At 47.3% G+C, this 21,256-nt stretch overlaps 1 protein-coding gene across 2 annotated transcripts in view; it reads right to left on the bottom strand.

Moving 5' to 3' along the window:
* plxna2 (plexin A2) overlaps window positions 1-21,256 on the bottom strand; it is a 304,923-nt gene that overhangs the window by 120,298 nt on the left and 163,369 nt on the right. For both annotated transcript variants that reach the window (XM_045693250.1, XM_045693251.1), the window contains exon 5: window positions 10,941-11,041. In XM_045693250.1, coding sequence (XP_045549206.1) covers window positions 10,941-11,041 — 101 coding nt within the window. The remainder of the gene's footprint in view (window positions 1-10,940; window positions 11,042-21,256) is intronic.

Below are 21,256 nucleotides of genomic sequence, written 5' to 3'. Positions count from 1 at the left end.
AAGTGACTTTTCATAGCAGGTTAGCTGAGCATTTTAGCTAACCCTAACCCTTTTCCTAACCTTATTCTCCTAACCTGCTACATTAATTATCTTAACCTGCTGCGTAAGTTCTCCTAACCTGTATTCCACCTAGTCAGAACGATGCGAGTGTACCCATAAAGCAGGAACTACAGTATGTGCTAAAATAGGTGCTGTGATTTGTTGATTCAACTCAACTGATATTACGTTCTATTGACCATATTGGTGCACATTCATCAAATCCGTCATTATTTATGTATTGTAACAGGCCCATAATGTGGTTACTTAAGTCCGATTTTGATATATTTGGCTGTTTTCGCTGCATAACACGTAGCAGTCGTCCCTTTTCAGGTTTAGAAGAAGTGACTTCTAAATACTTTCTTCCTGTTTGTTTAAGCTGGTTAGCATAGCTAGCATACAGAATCGGTGGTGGTGGCCAAAGTCGTTTTTATCTGTAAAGCAGTTGATTGGTAACGATGATGTTAACATGTGTTGGGATTTGACATCCATACAAACATTCTACTTCAATTTTTACCTCAACATAGTGTGTAGTACACATATAAACAATAGCCTAAATGTAGGATCATTTTGCTGGGGGAACTCGTGATCCTTCCAACATGGCCCCCCATGCATTTCCATGGAAATTCCATTGTTTTGGTCGAGTTCGATTGACCTCTACCACATCTACTGCGAGTGTACCCATGAGTTTACCAGTCAAATTGCCAGGGTTAGAGGTTCTATGTGGGCTGCTGCAGCATTGTGGGGGGCGTTGCCTTGGCAACCAAATACTTGTTTGCTAATCATTTATATTACTAGCCTATATACCCACAAAGTCATAAACCCCACCCATTTCTACAATTTCTCTTCTTAAAATTTGAATTTAAACCTAACCCTAACCACACTGCTAAACAACTTTAACCTTAAATTAAGACCAAAAAGCTTATTTATAAATTTTTTGCCAATTTTGACTTTGTTGCTTTGGAATCTGACTTTGCGGCTATGGAATCTGACTTTGTGCCTACAGAAGCAAGTGCAAACCCAACACCTTGTTTGTTTCAGCAACGAGCAACAAAGTTTCATCACATTGTTAAAAGTCATTTTCATTGCAAGCTAAAGCGTACTGTTAGCTAGCTCGCGTACATTAGCTTGCTGGTTCGCTAGCTAGCTAACGTTACATGTATGATCTGTGTAGTAATATTATTTGTATCTCAGAAACCCATTTGCATTGCAAGTTATAACCTAAAATTAGCTAGCTAGCTAACATTAAACCTAGTTGGTTAGCTTGCAGATTCTTACTACAGAATTTAATGCATGGTGGCTAGATATGAGTTTGTATTGCTAGTAGTATGAGTTGGGATTATGATTAATTGTTTAGCTGGCTAGCTAGCTACATGTCTAAACAAAATACTCCACTTTGCCAGATGATTACATGATCCATCAAGTTAGCCAGGTGTGTAAGGTAAGCGTCATCTAATAATTGAAAAATATTTATACAATATTATTATCTGGATACTTTTGATTTTTGATATTGCTACTATGCAAATACGCAAGCAACCATTTCAGTGTACTGTTTACACCTTCTGTATCCTGTGCATGTGACAAATAAACATAGATTTGATTTGATATAGTAATGTAATGTGACGGAGACGGTAATGTGAAGAACAACATCACCTGCACCAAAGACAGATTAGGATATAGGCCACGGACTAGAGTGTACTCTCACCTGGAGTTTTTCCTTCTTGTAGGCTACTACTTTCACCACTTTTAGTCCTGAAATCTTTGGTTGTTTACTACACTACTTTACTCACTCTGTTTAGTACATGGCCTCACATGTGAATCCTTAAAGACATGGGTGGGGCTAATGCTTAAGAGGGTGTGAATGATGTTGAATAGGTGTCGACAAAGAAGAGCTCTGCAGTAGGTGTACCAAAACATTCAAGAGCCATTTTCTCAAAAGTGGGGTTACAAGTTTCAAAGCAGAATTACTTTCCCATTGTTCCTCAACTGCAGTGTATGATATACAATTATGTAGCTCTGAGTCTCTACTTTTATCCAGCGTAAAAAAACACAATTTCAATGTTGCTATGTAAGATTGAATCGAGGTGGTCGGTCACACATATATTTTAAACAGTTTTGGCGTATTTCACTTTCATGATGCTCTTCATTGGCGACTGTCGGTAACACGGTTATACGGTAATTGTGCCAGCTCTACATTCTCTCCATCTCACCCCTTCCTTTACTGTTATCGGACAAAGAACAACCAGAACCCTAGAAGAGGAGGGAAGAGTTAAGATGAACAAAGTCAGATGGAAGTGAAGAGGAATGAACGGATGGAGAAAGAGGGAGATAGAGACACTGTATGTACAGTGAATATTTAATGGTGTTTTAATACAACAACAGATCCACCATCCACAGACTAAGTAGGTCTACATCATTATCTGTTATGTTACAGGATGGGCTGTCTCCTCTCCTTTATCTGCTGTCTGTATTGTCTGCCTCAACTGCTTGGATGGACACCTGCTTGGGGACTGTCTCGACTGCTACCCATGTCAATGTAAATATGTATGTACGGAGGCAGACAAAATGCGTACAACTCCCAATGCACTCAGATCACATCACACTGCCATTTTGAATGAAGAGTGATTACTGAGAACAGCCCTGTGCTGTGCTGCTGTGCTGGGCTGAGCTACATGCTAATTTCCCCCCCAGAACACCCAGATATTTGTGCAAATTAAGTGTTTTTCTGCTTCCTCCCTGATGCGCATGAATATCCATTCAAATTGAGGCGGCGGGAGAGAAGAGAGGGGGGAAGAGAGGGGGGAAGAGAGCCGTTCAAAGAGCCTAACTCCACCAGAGATGTTTAACTATTCAGGCTGACTCGTGTTGCACAGAGGTTCTGTTCAGGTCTGACCAGAACAGAACAACACTCCTGAGTTCAGCACTGAGGTCAGGAAAGTATTGTGTTGTGAGGTTCCCCGGGCATTGTGGCTTCTGTAGTGTCACGCCACATAACAACAACAACAACACAAAGAGACTGGTGAAGTTTTATACATCTGCTAAAGGTGATGCATTTCTGAGGCACAAAAGGGGCTTGTGTGGGTCTCTGTGTCAGAGAGGAGAGAGAGGAGAGAGAGGAGAGAGAGGATAGAGAGGAGAGAGAGGAGAGAGGAGAGAGAGGATAGAGAGAGGAGAGAGAGGAGAGAGAGGAGAGAGGAGAGAGACGATAGAGAGAGGAGAGAGAGGAGAGAGAGGATAGAGGAGAGAGGATAGAGGAGAGAGAGGATAGAGAGAGGATAGAGAGGAGAGAGAGGATAGAGAGAGGATAGAGAGGAGAGAGAGGAGAGAGAGGAGAGAGAGGAGAGAGGAGAGAGAGGATAGAGGAGAGAGACGATAGAGAGAGGAGAGAGAGGAGAGAGAGGATAGAGGAGAGAGGATAGAGGAGAGAGAGGATAGAGAGAGGATAGAGAGGAGAGAGAGGATAGAGAGAGGATAGAGAGGAGAGAGAGGATAGTTCATCCAGAGGCCATAGCTCTACACCTAGTGTGTGCTGTCAGGGGTGAATATAATGAGAAGGGGAACGAGAGAGAGAGAGATGGAGAGATGGAGAAAGAGAGAGAGATGAGAAAGAGAGACGACAGATGGAGAAAGAGGGAAAGTGAGGGAGAGAGAGAGAAGAGGGCGGGAGCAAGATGGACAGAAACAGAGAGATAGTGAGAGTAATGGAAAGAGAGATGGAGGTGTGTAAAGAGAAATGGCAGGCTCGCTAACAGGCTCCAGTAAAGAGGAACCAAATCTTTATTAATAATTGGCTTATGAGTAATACAGTAATTGGATCCCCTCCCCCTCCGCCCCTTCCCCATATCTCTGGCTGTAAATGAAACGACAGAGGGAGGGAGGGAGGGAGGGAGGGAGGGAGGGAGGGAGGGAGGGAGGGAGGGAGGGAGGGAGGGAGGGAGGGAGGACTGGGCGTAAGATAAAGTTATCTTGGCCTGGTTTCCATATCAAACCCATCTCCATGGTAATAACAATGCGATAGGTAAATATGCCATCATAATGAATAATACTGGTACTGACTCAGATAGTTACATGGCTCTATTGACATGTAGGGCATGTTGTTGATCAATATCTCATTAACAGTTGATTTGGGAGGGAGATTGATGCAGTGTCAGTAGCACCTTGTGATGACTGTAGAACACACTGTTAACCTGGCCATTAGACACACTGAGACACCGTCAATGGCCCAATACAGCCATTATCATTACCTGCCCCACTGAGAAACTAGTGGACATTTTATGCTTTCTGTGCTTGAGATCATTCAGTACTCGTTAGTGAGTGGCTACTGCAGGGTTTCCCAAACTGGGTCCTGGGGTCCCCCCTGGGTGCACGTTTTGGTTTTTACCCTAGCCCTACACAGCTGATTCCACACCCTGCAGTAGCCTCTCACTAACGAGTACTGAATGATCTCAAGCACAGAAAGCATAAAATGTCCACTAGTTTTCCAATGGGGACAACAATTAGACAGGTGATGATAATGGCTATATTGGGCCATTGAGGGTGTGTCAGTGTGGGCTACTGTACAGTGTCTAGGACAGCACAAAGGCTACTGGAGTCTATTGGACTGCCATTCAAATCATGATGGGCCAAGACAGTAGCCATGTGCTAAACTCGCTACTGTTGCCAATTAGCAGTAACGCAATAAAGACTGTTTAATTAGACCTAATGTATATCAGACAAGAGGATTAGAAATAGGAGTGCTATAATTTAAGAAACACTGTTTAAACACGGACCATGTCCTAAATCAATTCCTCTCTAATAAAGATTTGGGCCAAGTCCCAAACCCCTGATGGAGGGCTTGGTGATGTAGTAAGACTGTGCATGGCTTGCCAGGGTGCTGAACAAATCAATGGACAGCGTTTACGCTAATCACATTGATTTGTGGATGGATGCTGCTCTGATTTACACAGGCTGCTCTGGTGGTGAAGGAACAGGGGTTGCAGGGCGGGAGAGATGGATGGATGCTGCTCTGATTTCCACAGGCTGCTCTGGTGGTGAAGGAACAGGGGTTACCGGGCAGGAGAGATGGATGGAGAGAGAGAGAGAGAGAGACTTTAAATTCATCTTCAACCCAGGTGGTACTTCAGCTGGGAAGTAACAGTGCCAACTCCTACAGCTGATGCTCTGTGGTGCCCTGTAGGAATAACTGAGGGGGTATATCTGCAGATAGACAGTGTGCCCACAACATCCCATCACTGACAGTAGTTTGTTGTGTGTGTGTGTGTGTGTGTGTGTGTGTGTGTGTGTGTGTGTGTGTGTGTATGTGTGCCCACAGCATGTATGTGTGTGTTTATTTTTACTGTTATTTTACCAGGTAAGTTAACTGAGAACACATTCTCATTTACAGCAACGACCTGGGGAATAGTTACAGGGGAGAGGAGGGGGGATGAATGAGCCAATTGTAAGCTGGGGATGATTAGGTGGCCGTGATGGTATGAGGGACAGCTTGGGAATTTAGCCAGGACACCAGGGTTAACACCCCTACTCTTACAATAAGTGCCATGGGATCTTTAGTGACCACAGAGAGTCAGGACACCCGTTTAACGTCCCATCCGAAAGACAGCACCCTACACAGGGCAATGTCCCCAATCACTGCCCTGGGGCATTGGGATATTTTTTAGACCTCAGGAAAGAGTGCCTCCTACTGGCCCTCCAACACCACCTCAGCAGCATCTGGTCTCCCATCTAGGGAGCAACCAGGACCAACCCTGCTTAGCTTCAGAAGCTAGCCAGGAGTGAGTGAGAGTGTGAGTGTGTGTGTGTGTGTGTCCACAGCTTTGCCCATCAAAGACTGAGTCACGCTGTGCAGAGGGCCTCATCCTTCAATCGACTGCAGCCACCATGCAAACAAGCCTCTGTAAAACAATGAGCTTTATAGACAGTCAGAAAACGAGGCCTCATCCAATGAGATCCTTGGGCGGACTAAGGAAAACAAGGCTCATCCAATGAGGTCCATGGACAGGCTATGGGCCTGTCTCTGCCTTACATAAATATGACATAATGTTGTATTACTGTACGCTTGCTGATGTACTCTCCTCCAACTAGTCTACCCTGCACTTCCATCAGCACCCCTTCATTCTGGGTGATCCCTCCCCACCCTCCTCATCCTCCACCCTTCCTCAGCCATCCAGATCAAAAACAGAGTTTAATCGTGACAAATCAGAGCATCCCCCCCCACCATCTATGTGAAGCTAGCCACAATAAAGATTAGCTATTAGCCAATAGAGGACTTTGCGGTTAGCCTTCAAAATAAAAGTAGGGAATAATTCTACTATTTGTATTCATTTGCATCACTATCAATGACATACTTTTATTTTGAAGGCACACCGCAAATTCCACTATTGTGCCTAGTCCTTATTGTGGCTAGCTTCACAACACATAACCCGGTGTGGTCGAACCTCACTAGCCAGATGAAGCTAGCTGGATGCTTATAACGTTAGCTTTGGGCAACAGGGTTAAGTTGCTGGCTAGCTATTTATTTTCATGAACTAAAGTTCAATTTCAATAGGCGAACAACAAGTGGCTACCTAGCTAATACTTACTCACAAGGATTCCTAAATCATTGCTAAGAATAATGAAAATGACTGCAGGTTCTACTGGTCATTATTTTCAGGCTGGTTGTATTGGTGCCAGCTAGGTACCAAGCTAAAACTAGCTACCCCAGAAGTTGCGGTCGAACAAATTATGCATTATTACCAAGGTGGTATTGTAAACACATCGTTCGTGGCTGGTGTTTGCTTGTTTGTAGACTTTTTTGTACAGCTTTGACAGTGCTACTGTATCTTTTTTGACACGCAAAGACCCAAACAGCGTTCCATAGTATGTATGTCGTGAAGCTAATAGCTGTGACACTATTACTGTGTAACTCCGGTAGGGCAACATCTGAAAAATAGTGCACTTGGTAGTGTGTACCGGTGCTTGACCAGTCGGCGAAAGCCAAGATCATCCACGACAGAGAACGGTTGATCATCGAGGGCAATGCATTCCATTATTTTGGCTTTAATGGATTTTGCCTTTGAGTTGTCTCGCTGAAATTTTGTTACTCTTTCAAATGACTGCTGGACCTGTTGACTGCTCGATCCACACAGCAGACATTGTGGGCTAGGTTAGGAATGCTTTGCTGTTTGTGTAGCGCAGAATTTTACATGGCATTATTACTTCGAAGTAATAATTACTTATAATTTCTTCGCCTCCATGGCCTATTTATTGCCTTACCTCCCTTATCCGACCTCATTTGCACATGCTGTATATAGACTTTTCTACTGTATTATTGATTGTATGTTTGTTTATTCCATGTGTAACTCTGTGTTGTTGTATGTGTCGCACTGCTTTGCTTTATCTTGGCCAGGTCGCAGTTGCAAATGAGAACTTGTTCTCAACTAGCCTACCTGGTTAAATAAAGGTGAAATAAATAAAATAATTAAATTAGGTCATGTACCTACGCTATATAGGTATTCACGGTACCTTTGACATCGGTTTTTAACATCGTTGTTAAACTAGACATCTAGGCATTTTTAGCTAATATCGTCCGATTCCGATATGTTCACCGATATATCGTGCATCCCTAGCTCTGAGTGGTTAAGACGGTTGTCAGACCAGATCGCCAGTTAACCAACTGCTGCTGGTCCCTTCAGGGCCAGTCAATGTTAAAGAGATGATGAGCTTTCTTTGAACTGCAATCAAAACACTGCTCACTTTGTTGGCCTGAGTATGGGCCGTCAAACACTCTCTCTCTCTCTCATTCTTTCATTCTCTCTCTCTCTCTCTTTTCCCCCCTTCTTGATGCTTTCAGTGGGCTCATACTGTCTGTAGCAGCTGCTGGCAATTAAAGGACTGTGTGTGGAGTCTCGGGCCAGTATGGAAGAAAGAAGATATGCCACTCCACTCCTGGCCAGCCCTGCCTGCCTCTCTAGTCTGTCCTCATCACCAGAGCTGGCTAATGTGCTGCCATGTTTCTAATTACCCACCTTAACATGCAGCGCTTCAATGGTGGCAGAACAAATACTAGAAAGGCTAGAGGAAAAACAGTGTGTTTGGAAGAGAAGATATAAGAGGTAGAGAGAGAGAGAGAGAGAGAGAGAGAGAGAGAGAGAGAGAGAGAGAGAGAGAGAGAGAGAGAGAGAGAGAGAGAGAGAGAGAGAGAGAGAGAGAGAGAGAGAGAGTGAGAGTGTTGGTGGCAGCTGTGGGAGAGGGAAGGGGGTGATCAAAGCGCTGGGTGTTTACATGTGGCAAGCCAACCATCTTGAGTGTCTGGGAGAGCTGATTCCAGAGAGGAAGGAGAGAGAGAGAGAGAGAGAGAGAGAGAGAGAGAGAGAGAGAGAGAGAGAGAGAGAGAGAGAGAGAGATACATCTCTAGCCTAGCTGAGCCTAGCTCCGTGGCACAGACAGACACCGTGCCAACACTTTCAGGGAAAAAGGAGCAAACATTGGAGAGAAGAAGGAACACTAATTTCATTAAGTTAACATTGATTGAGGGAAAGGCGTCCATGGTGGCCAGGCAGTCACAGCTGTGGAGGATGGAGCCATACAGTACTCAGATGCTATTAAGTTGAAGGAGTTGGAGGGAGGATGCAGATCCATTCCTCTACACAGCCTCCTGTTGGCTATGGCCACCCTGCACCAACAGGCTCTTCTGGTCAACGGCCCCCAGAAGATGTATTATGAGACTGAACGACATTATGACGCTCAAGGAGTCCTCTCTTACTGACCTCTGCCATACCAGCAGACACTCCGTTTTGTCTTTGTACGGTAGTTCAAGCAGGGCTGACAGGGGAGCGACCCCCTCTAGCTCTGGGTCAAAGAGAGAGTGGGAGACAGGCGGCAGCGTGGAGCATAGGAGGACAAGAGTTGGGCAGGGCAGAGTAGGGCAGGGCAGAGTAGGGCAGGGCAGAGTAGAGCAGAGTAGGGCAGGGCAGAGTAGGGCAGGGCAGGGTAGGGCAGAGTAGGGCAGGGCAGAGTAGGGCAGGGTAGGGCAGAGTAGGGCAGGGAAGAGTAGGGCAGGGCAGGGTAGGGCTGGGTAGGGCAGAGTAGGGCAGGGAAGAGTAGGGCAGAGTAGGGCAGGGCAGAGTAGGGCAGGGCAGAGTAGGGCAGGGTAGAGCAGAGTAGGGCAGGGCAGAGTATGGCAGAGTAGGGCAGTGCAGATTAGGGCAGGGCAGGGTAGGGCAGGGCAGAGTAGGGCAGGGCAGAGTAGGGCAGGGTAGGGCAGAGTAGGGCAGGGTAGAGTAGGGCTGGGCAGAGTAGGGCAGGGCAGAGTAGGGTAGGGCAGGGCAGAGTAGGGTAGGGCAGAGTAGGGCAGGGCAGAGTAGGGCAGGGTAGGGCAGAGTAGCGCAGGGCAGAGTAGGGCAGGGTAGGGCAGAGTAGGGCAGGGCAGAGTAGGGCAGAGTAGGGCAGAGTAGGGCAGGGCAGAGTAGGGCAGGGCAGAGTAGGGCAGGGCAGAGTAGGGCAGGGCAAAGTAGGGCAGAGTAGGGCAGGGCAGAGTAGGGCACTATGGTGTAGACAGCAGATGGTAATCTGACATAATACCAGTGCCTGACCTCTTCTCACACACACACACACACACACACACACACACACACACACACACACACACACACACACACACACACACACACACACACACACACACACACACAAACAGCTGTTCCTGAGTCCTGCCCAGCTGCCCTCTCAGTTACAATGCTGATCTCCCTCCCAGCATCATCTCAGCAAGGATAAACAGTTACACAACGCAGCGTGAGCGGGATTATCAGCAGCACCCGGTCCACAGATGAATGAATGTGATTACAATCAGAGCCCACTGAGTCCATGAGGCTAACGTTAATGGCCTGCTAAATGATCTCAGTGAAGGCATGCTAACCCAAAATAATAGAGGGTGTTACTGTCGCCCCAGAACACCTTGCCTGCATCCCTGCATGGAGGAGTGCAAATGCTCAATTACCTTGTCTCCAGGAAATTATTTGTACTGTCCCAGTTTTGGAGTGATGTAAATTACTTTAAGTGCACTTTGCAGGGGTCACCATTACAATAATGATGATTGCAGCTACACATATATTCAGCTATAGCTTCTTCTTCTTCTTCTTCTTCTTCAGAGTGTGGGTTGTGTTTAGCCAGGGCTATTCATCAAATACAGCATAGAACGCAGAGAGAGAGAGAGAGAGAGAGAGAGAGAGAGAGAGAATACATCTAACTACAACCCCTTCAGTTCCATGTATTCACTTTCATCACTGACACGTGTATCTGGACATAGAGTCAGTCTACCAGGGTTGCTTCCTCTCTCTCCCTCTCTCTCTCTTTCTCTCTCAAACACTTTCACTCTGTCTCTCGTTCTTCCCCTCTCTCTCTCACTCTCCCTTGGGTTGTAAAGGGATTTGTACTAAGAGCCAGCCACCAGCAGGTGTCACTGATGGCCTCTATGGTTCAGAGCGCAGCGCTGTCTCTAAAGGTCGGTGAAGCAGAGTTCAGTGACCTCAGTCACATCACAGCAGAGCGGGGCCAACTGTCACTCAACACCAGACGCCACAGGCTGACACCTGGCTCTGAACCTGCTCTACAGCTGAAAGACAGTAGCTACTCAAAAGCACCACATACACGTCCACGAATACAGCAGGCTGGTCTAAGTAGCCTTTCATTCACTGTTCACAGGCTGTCATAAACCATCCCATCAATTGCTTTGTGACTGACGGCAGATGCACCTCTGACTAGAACGTGTGTTATAATTTGTGTCACTGGGAGAAGAGGTTACTGAGGGTAACAGTAGGCTTTATGTCAGCCAATGAGCAGCCAGGTAGACGGACTGAACAGTAGACAGGGAGACGAGGGTGGAGAGGTGAATGTGTGATGCTTGCGTTGTGGTTGTGGTGAATACTCACATGTTGTGTAGAACACACCAGCCACAGTGGGGGTCCCCGGAGCTCAGGCACTCTCCACACGTCCCGTACTGATCACACGACTCTATAGGCACCTGCGTCACCTGAAAGAAACGCAGAGGGACACACAGCAGAGATACCATACAGTTACTATCTTGAGTCACATCACGAGTCAGACATGACTTGGAAACTCACTGTGTATCAGACACTGAGGCCTGTACATCATCTACAGTGGAAATGGAAATACTCCTGTTTTGCATTCACTGGATACTGTTGACCCATAAAAACAAGGCCGTGGCTGCAAATATGGATCCCGTTCCGCGCAGGTCAGTGGAGGCTGCTGAGGGGAGGAAGGCTCATAATAATGTCTGGAACGGAGCGAATGGAATGGCATCAATGTCATTGACACCTTTCCACTCATTCACCCTCCAGCCATTACCACGTGGCTGTCCTCCCCAATGAAGGCATCACCAACCTCCTGTGGTGCATGTGTTATTTTACACACATGTCGCTGCTGCTCACACTCAGCCTCCCTTTCTCTCTTTCCTCACCCTCTTCTGAGCTATGGTGATGTAGTATAGCCTGTGTCTCTGCCTCATATTTCTGAACAGCTGAACTAAAAAGCCTGTGGCGATTTGAACAAACATGTATTATGAAGGCTATACAACCTTCCCTGTCTGTTGTAACGGATATTACAGTTGCACAAGCGGGAAACAGTCCCTACACGTTGCATTGGAGCAAAAACAATCCGGTTTTTTTGTGTGATGTAGGCTTATCTTCATAGTTGCTGCCATATCGTAGCCACTAGCCAGAGTTGCTGAAAGAACACTGCCACTTTGACTGCCTCTGCTTCCTGCTTAGCCGATGCTTGCAATGATGATGAAAAAAAGAACATGAAATCACTGATTAGACACGCAGATATCTGCATGATAGATAGCTGCAAATAACTCCTACTTGAGTTTTGCATTGGGGCAAAAAAAATATCTGCATTTTAACCACACACAGGCCCTAGTAACTGCTTTTTCGCTTCTCAATGATAATGCAAGTACGGCACGTGTAGGCTACCTAGCTGTTCCACCTCTGGGCAGCTGAACGTTCTAGGTAGCTAAGCGTGTATCCGGACCGGTAACCGAATCATCAAATCGAGTGTTGTTTGTCACATGCGCCGAATACAACAGGTGTAGACCTTACAGTGAAACACTTACTTACGAGCCCTTAACTGGTGTGACAATGGGCGAGTTCGTTATGCATCACACTGTTATTCCTTACGTCATTTGTCAACTACTACGTTAAACTGCCTACTATTTTGGATAATAACATTCCTAGTTATGCTGCCATATTGTAGCGCGAGTTTCTGGGAAAATAACAGGTCAATGTTTGCAATGATGATGAGAAAAGAACATTCCATCTCTATTTTGACTGCCTGTTCGTATCTTGCTTGTGTTTCATATGTTTGCCTAAATAGCTGCATGTAACCCAGCTGCTAAGAAGAACGTGAAATCTCTAGACTGCCTTTGTATCGCTTATGTTTGCAACAGACAACTGTTATTCTACAAATACGTCCCTGGATGCTGCCCCCCCCCAAAAACAAATATGTATCCTGAAAAGCAGCTGCAATTCTCAAAACATGACTCACTCAACTGTAAACCATGAACACACTCCCACAAGGGGTCAAACTCAGCTGACCTCCCTCTCCAAACCTGACCACTTGACTTAAATTGCTCTATTTCCATGCCTGGCCATGTCTTGGTGTGTTTGGTAACGCCGCGGCCCAGGTAGGTCAATAGGGGTGTCAGGTAGCCTAGTGGTTAGAGAGTTGGGCCAGTAACCGAAAGGTTGCTGGATTGAATCCCCGAGCTGACAAGGTAAAAATCTGTTCCCCGGTAGGCCGTCACTGTAAATAAGAATTTGTTCTTAACTGACTTGTCTAGTTAAATAAAGGTTAAATAAAAATAGCTGTGATCGATGCTCTCTCCAATCTCTGTAAAGTGCCATGGGAGTTCCACCATGGTATGGTTCCACCACTAAATGTGGCACTTAGCTAGACCTGCTTAACTAATGCATTCTAATTACTGGCTTTGGGAATCAAAACACCCACTACAACATCTAAGTGAAGGCATGTGGAAACCTCACTTTACTAGGCTACTGGCTCCATATAGCCAGTTCAGTATTCACAAACCTTTATTTACACACACACACACTCAGTCTGCTGTAACGACAGCTCTGCTCCAGGTGGTGAAAAGCACACATCTGCGCCACATAGTGTCACGTCCCTTCAGTGCGGTCCACAGGCTGAGGATAGCTAGCTCTTCTGCCACACACCTCTCCCTCTACCTTTCTGAGGCTACCACCACACGGCATCTTTCTCTCTGCCTTTCAGTGCTCCGTCTGCCAGCTGGGAGGTCTGTATGTCTGCCTTTTCAACTCAGGCCCAAAGGACAGCTCCAGCTCCACTCACACCTGCAACTCACCCACAGTCCACAAAGACCACATACTGTAGAGCATATCGCCACACAACAGATGGACACACGCAGAGAGAATGCTGAGACACAGGGCGAATGCAGAGAAGCTGTTAGCTTTACAGCCAGAGTAAGTAAACAACATGAAAGTCACTACCAACATGGATGCACACATTATCCTTCCAACACTATCTTTCCAACTACAGTATCTTCTATTTCCAAGAATCAAACGTAGCAGATCAACGCTCTCTGACAGACAAGGCCAACCTCTCTCTATTCAGCCCTGTCTCGATCTGTCTCTCTGTTCAGATTGATGGCCGGTGTGAGTCCGGGGGCCCACTGGGAGGGAGGGGCAGAGTAACACCCCCTTTTGGTGCTTTTAAGAGGCTGTCTTCCCCAAACACAGTCCTGGTATATGGCTTTATCACCCTGGGATGGTTTAGAGGCTGGGGCGGGGTTAGGAGGCAGGGGCTGGGACCCTATAGCTACCCACCTGTCCCCTAGCTCTGTAGTGAGGCCCCCAGAACACAAAGGGAGCCATTGACACGTAAGTCGGGGCGTCAATAGTGGCTGTACTGTGTGAAGGGGTCTCCACACTCACTCCTGTTACATTAACCCCCCATACACACACACACACACACACACACACACACACACACACACACACACACACACACACACACACACACACACACACACACACACACACACACACACACACACACACACACAGGGGAGCTCAGATGGGCAGGACGTGTGGATGTGGGGGGGGTGGTGCTCCAGGACAAACAGGTGGCAGGCTGTAATGAGTTTCACACAGCACAGGGGGCTGCACACATCAGTAACACCACCGCCCACACAGCACAGCACAGTCTGACCACTAATACACACACACACACACACACACACACACACACACACACACACACACACACACACACACACACACACACACACACACACACACACACACACACACACCAGGAGAGAAGAGGAGTGGAGGAGAATGGGGAGAAAGAAGAGGAGAAGGAGGGAGTACATACAGAGACACAAATAAATACATGGTTATTGTTGTAGCAAGTCATTCTCTGGTATTACAGTACACTCACAGCTCCAACCGTATCATGTGTGACGGTGTCATCGATCAAAATACTTTTCTCCCCACAAAACTCTATACTTTCACTGACTTAGGCAGATCCATTTCTAGGCCATAAAAAGTTAAAATGTGGATTCAGCTGTCCGGCCAGGGGGGAGTGAGGCCCTAATAACGGAATACCGTCATCAGACAAGGCGGTGTCAGAGAGTATACTAAAAGATACAAAGAGAGAAACAAAGGCCGACACACAAAACAGACATAAATAGAGATATTTCGACAGAGAGACAGAGAGAGAACATTGATTTGTTGTCCAGTGTGGGTCTGTACAGTGAAGGTGAGAATGACAGGGGGTGCAGGGGTGGAGAGAGGAGGAAGGAGGGGTGGAGAGAGGAGGAAGGAGGGGTGGAGAGGGGGATCAGAGCAGAGCAGCTGTTAGCCAGCTCAGCACACGCTGCAGTCACTCAACACAGCAGGACAGACAGCACAATGAGGCCTGTCCTCCCATCCAGAGGAGGGGACAGCAGAGGGACTGTGTGTGTGTGTGAGTGAGAGTGTTTGTCTGTGTGTGTATGCTCACTCCCCCCAGTGGACATCTTTTGAAGAATGACAAAGACAAAGAAAGGTAGTATACTGTACGGTATTTCATCTAATAATCCTTCAATGTTGTTTTTCTCCTGTTTCGCCCCACAACAACTCTGTAAGACGAAGCTGGTGGCACATTACAATAAGCAACGACGGGTAGCGTTATATGAGAAATGAATTGTATCATTCTTCTAAGTGAATGGTAATGTAGTCTAAGCTCCATAAGAAGAACCCGGCAAGTGGGCAGGTAATTAGAGAGAAGGGGAGGTTACAGCCCAGACACACACTGGCAGCAACGCAAAACTGTCATTCACACTTATATGACTATGAATGTATTTTGTATGGGTTGTGAATGTTTAATGAGCTCTTTACGCAGGGAACCCTTCAAATAAAGCATTATCTTATTTAGTTCACACCTTTAAATGTGAAGGTTTACATCCATGCTGTTGGGGACACCTTAATGTTGTTTCCAATGTTCGCTGGCTACAGGATGTAAGTAAATTGATGGGGGGTTTTTTGTTTTAATTTTTAAATGTTTATATACAGTATCAGTGAAACGTTTGGAAACACCTACTCATTTAAGGGTTTTTCTTCACTTTTACTATTTTCTACATTGTAGAAAACTATGAAATGACACATATGGAATCATGTAGTAACCAAAAAAGTGTTAAACACTTTAGCCACCCTTTGCCTTGATGACAGCTTTGCACACTCTTGGCATTCTCTCAACCAGCTTCACTTGGAATGCTTTTCCAAAAGTCTTGAAGGAGTTCCCACAACAGCTAATCAAATGGCTACCCAGACTATTTGTATTTTCTGATTGACTGACCTTGTCACGTCCTGACCAGCAGAGGGCGTTTTGCTTAGTCTTGGTCAGGATGTGGCAGGGGGTTTGTGTTTGTTAAATGTTGGGTTGATGATTGGGACTTCCAATTGAAGGCAGGTGTGTATAGTTGCCTTTGATTGGAAGTCCTATATAGGTGTGTGTGTTTGTCTTTGGGGTTGTGGGGAATTGTTTTTGCACTGCGTTTCATAGCCTGCAGAACTGTTGTAAATCGTGAGTACCGTTCATTGTTTTGTTTTCCCTGTGGATGCTTTTTTTCATTTACCAATTAAAAGAATGAGTGTCCACACTTCCGCTGCGCCTTGGTCCTTTTCTCTCCTGTCTGACATTTTCGCCGAAGAGTACGACTTATTTTGTGACAGAATTCCCCACCAAACCAGGACCAAGCAGCGGAAGAAGGCTGGCGAGGACTGGGAGACACGACGGGTAAGGGAGACCGAGAGGCACCCCCAAGATTTTTTTAGGGGGGGGCACAAGGGCTGGTTGACGGGGAAAGACTGGAGTGCCAGTCAACAGTCACCAGAGCCGCCCGCCAGTCAACAGTCACCAGAGCCGCCCGCCAGTCAACAGTCACCAGAGCCGCCCGCCAGTCAACAGTCACCAGAGCCGCCCGCCAGTCAACAGTCGCCAGAGCCGCCCGCCAGTCAACAGTCACCAGAGCCGCCCGCCAGTCATACGTCACCAGAGCCGCCCGCCAGTCATACGTCGCCAGAGCCGCCCGCCAGTCATACGTCGCCAGAGCCGCCCGCCAGTCATACGTCGCCAGAGCCGCCCGCCAGTCATACGTCGCCAGAGCCGCCCGCCAGTCATACGTCGCCAGAGCCGCCCGCCAGTCAGGAGCCGCCAGAGCCGCCCGCTAGTCAGAAGCCGCCAGAGCCGCCCGCTAGTCAGAAGCCGCCAGAGTGGCCAGACTGCCCGGAACTGCCAGAGTGGCCAGACTGCCCGGAGCTGCCAGAGTGGCCAGACTGCCCGGAGCTGCCAGAGTGGCCAGACTGCCCGGAGCTGCCAGAGTGGCCAGACTGCCCGGAGCTGCCAGAGTGGCCAGACTGCCCGGAGCTGCCAGAGTGGCCAGACTGCCCGGAGCTGCCAGAGTGGCCAGACTGCCCGGAGCTGCCAGAGTGGCCAGACTGCCCGGAGCTGCCAGAGTGGCCAGACTGGCCCGCCTGCCCGGGGCTGCCAGAGTGGCCCGTCAGTCAGGATCAGCCCGAGGGGCCCTCCTGTCCTCCGGCCCAGCCCGAGGGGCCTTCCTGTCCTCCGGCCCAGCCCGAGGGGCCCTCCTGTCCTCCGGCCCAGCCCGAGGGGCCCTCCTGTCCTCCGGCCCAGCCCGAGGGGCCCTCCTGTCCTCCGGCCCAGCCCGAGTGGCCCTCCTGTCCTCCGGCCCAGCCCGAGTGGTCCGTCTGCCAGGGTCAGCCCGAGTGGCACGTCTGCCCGGCGCAGCTAGCGGTGCCACCAAAGTGGGCGACGCCAAAGGGGGAACAAGGTCCACGTCCTGCACCTGAGCCACCTCCAGGATAGGTGGATTGGGGAGGGAGGGTGTAGCACAGTGCCGTCGGTGACGGCAGCCACCCTCCCTTCCCTCCCTTATGGTTTAGGGGTTATTGTTTGTTGGTTTTGTTGGGGTATTGGGGATTTTCTTGTGTTTTTCTTTTTTAAGGTGCATCCAGGAGTCTGCAGCTTGAGGGGGGTACTGTCACGTCCTGACCAGCAGAGGGCGTTTTGCTTAGTCTTGGTCAGGATGTGGCAGGGGGTTTGTGTTTGTTAAATGTTGGGTTGATGATTGGGACTTCCAATTGAAGGCAGGTGTGTATAGTTGCCTTTGATTGGAAGTCCTATATAGGTGTGTGTGTTTGTCTTTGGGGTTGTGGGGAATTGTTTTTGCACTGCGTTTCATAGCCTGCAGAACTGTTGTAAATCGTGAGTACCGTTCATTGTTTTGTTTTCCCTGTGGATGCTTTTTTTCATTTACCAATTAAAAGAATGAGTGTCCACACTTCCGCTGCGCCTTGGTCCTTCTCTCTCCTGTCTGACATTTTCGCTGAAGAGTACGACTTATTTTGTGACAGACCTTCACATCTTAAAGTAATGGACTGTCATTTCTCTTTGCTTATTTGAGCTGTTCTTGCTATAATATGGACGCATTAAGAAGGAAAGAAATTCCACAAATTAACAAGGCACACCTTGTTAAGGGAAATTCATTCCAGGTGACTACCTCATGAAGCTGGTTAAGAGAATGCCAAGAGTGTTTAAGGAAAAGGGTGGCTACTTTTTTGGTTACTACATGATTCCATATGTGTTATTTCATAGTAGTGATGTCTTCACTATTATTCTACAATGTAGAAAATAGTAAAAATAAAGAAAAACCCTGGAATGAGTAGGTGTGTCTAAACATTTGACTGGTACTGAATATGCATATTATACTTTTTTCTTCAAAACAACAATACAATACAGACCATACAATACAGACCATACAAATAGCCACTCCCACTGTGGGTGCTCTGGTCAGAGGGTGCGCTCCCACAGTGGGTGCTCTGGTCAGAGGGTGCGCTCCCACAGTGGGTGCTCTGGTCAGAGGGTGCGCTCGCCCCCACCTGCCCGAGTTTCACAGCATGAAACTACCCATAACTACCAGGACCAGCACACACACCTCTCACAGCATGAAACTACCCATAACTGCCAGGACCAGCACACACACCCCTCACAGCATGAAACTACCCATAACTACCAGGACCAGCACACACACCTCTCACAGCATGAAACTACCCATAACTACCAGGACCAGCACACACACCTCTCACAGCATGAAACTACCCATAACTACCAGGACCAGCACACACACCCCTCACAGCATGAAACTACCCATAACTACCAGGACCAGCACACACACCTCTCACAGCATGAAACTACCCATAACTACCAGGACCAGCACACACACCCCTCACAGCATGAAACTACCCATAACTACCAGGACCAGCACACACACCTCTCACAGCATGAAACTACCCATAACTACCAGGACCAGCACACACACCCCTCACAGCATGAAACTACCCATAACTACCAGGACCAGCACACACACCTCTCACAGCATGAAACTACCCATAACTGCCAGGACCAGCACACACACCTCTCACAGCATGAAGCCATACCACAAAACATAAATAACGAAAAGCAAAACATTCAATAGTCCCATCCCCACCCCCACCCCTGATTGGAGGATCTCAACAATCCAATCTCCACCCCTGACTGGAGGATCTCAACAATCCAATCTCCACCCTCGCCCCTGATTTGGAGGATCTCAACAATCCAATCTCCACCCCTGATTGGAGGATCTCAACAATCCAATCTCCACCCTCACCCCTGATTTGGAGGATCTCAACAATCCAATCTCCACCCCTGATTGGAGGATCTCAACAATCCAATCTCCACCCTCACCCCTGATTGGAGGATCTCAACAATCCAATCTCCACCCTCACCCCTGATTGGAGGACCTCAAACATTTACGCTGCACATTTGTGTATATACTTATTTCAACACTCATCTTTTCCACCCTTCAGACAGCCACAGTTCAACACATCTTTCCCAGTAAGTCATCATTCTATAATTTCCTCTCACAATACATCCCTCATTCTCTCCCATGGTGTCTCACTAGGGACTTGAACCTCCCCATCTGCAACATTTCTGACCAAATGTCCCCAAAAATAAATATTTTACCCAAGAGCACAATTATATTTCCTACTGACTGACTGTGGTCCTTCAAATCCCCCAACAATACAGTTTACAGAGTTGGTGAGGGCTGCAGTGGGCTGGTTGGTTGGTAGAGAGAGAAATAGAAAGAGAACGAGAGAGAGAGAGCAAGAGAGAGCAAGATAGAGAAAGAAATGTCAGGGGAGAGTGAGAGAGAAAGAAATGTCAGGGGAGAGTGAGAGAGAAAGAAATGGCAGGAGTGTGTGAGAGAGAAAGAAATGGCAGGGGAGAGTGAGGAGGAAAGAAATGGCGGGAGAGAGTGAGAGAGAAAGAAATGGCAGGGGAGAGTGAGGGAGAACGAAATGGCAGGAGAGAGTGAGGGAGAACGAAATGGCAGGAGAGAGTGGGAGAGAAAGAAATGGCAGGGGAGAGTGAGAGAGAAAGAAATGGCAGGAGAGAGTGAGGGAGATAGAAATGGCAGGGGAGAGTGAGGGAGGAAGAAATGGCAAGGGAGAGTGAGTGAGAAAGAAATGGCAAGGGAGAGAGAGAACGAAATGGCAGGGGAGAGTGAGAGAGAAAGAAATGGCAGGGGAGAGTGAGGGAGAAAGAAATGGCAGGGGAGAGTGAGGGAGAACGAAATGGCAGGGGAGAGTGAGGGAGAAAGAAATGGCAGGGGAGAGTGAGGGGAAAAGTAAAAGAGAAGTGTCTGAGCAGACAGAGCTGTCAGAACGGAACGAAGGAGAGAGAGAATGAAGAGAGAGATGGAGATATGAAAAGAGAGCACATAGGACAGATCATCAGCACCGTCAGAGAAAGACTGACGTGTCGGCTCAGAGTAAATGCACGCACGCACACACACCAGGGTTCCCGTTAGCCGGTAATAGCTGGCTTTCGGACGATATTTAATCAAATTGCCGCTGGCCAATTGTCCAGAAGAAGAAAAAAATCCCACAGCGAAATAATGTTTTTTATTTATGGAAATACCAGTCGATTTAAATACATTTAACTGGTCATGCTAATCGGTCGATAGGTTCATTAAATTGCTGCGTATGTACAGTATATCTGTTAAGCATCTTATTTATCACACACGTTCAACATACAGATAGAGCACCTTAGCGGAGAATCTGTCAGACAGCACGAATAGCTGCTGCATATCAAACATCAAATGCATAGGCAACGGAAGGCAGGCTTCTTCAGCGCGTTGCACACCACTTCGCAATGAGCTGGAGGCCGTATGCATTTTGAAAACACATACTTAATTGTTTTGAAACCTGAACGTTTTACTACATATTATGAGGCATGTCTTACCTTGCTTCAAAGTAGCCTAGACAAAATTGGACCATATCCGTGGAGGCATTTCATTTATATAAACCTTATTTAATTGTCCAGTAGCCAAAGGCACAATCTTAGTCATGTTAGCAACCCATGCTAGTTTCATATTAGATCTCCCCTACTTCTACATTTCAAACTGATATTTTCTTCTCCGTCACATGAAACCCGTTTTCCCGCTAATTGCATTATGGAACAAACATTTGCGTGTAGCCTACCGCCTTGTGTACATTGCTGCGCTTATAATGTGAAGAAATAATAGTTAATCAACATTTTAACATAACCGTTCTGATCTGTTGCATCAGACTCATGGCTTTCTAACGTT

The sequence above is a fragment of the Salmo salar genome, chromosome ssa13, assembly GCF_905237065.1.
Source record: "Salmo salar chromosome ssa13, Ssal_v3.1, whole genome shotgun sequence".
Taxonomy (NCBI): domain Eukaryota; kingdom Metazoa; phylum Chordata; class Actinopteri; order Salmoniformes; family Salmonidae; genus Salmo; species Salmo salar.
The sequence above is the reverse complement of the archived record's forward strand: the minus strand, read 5'-3'. Positions and strand labels throughout refer to the sequence as shown.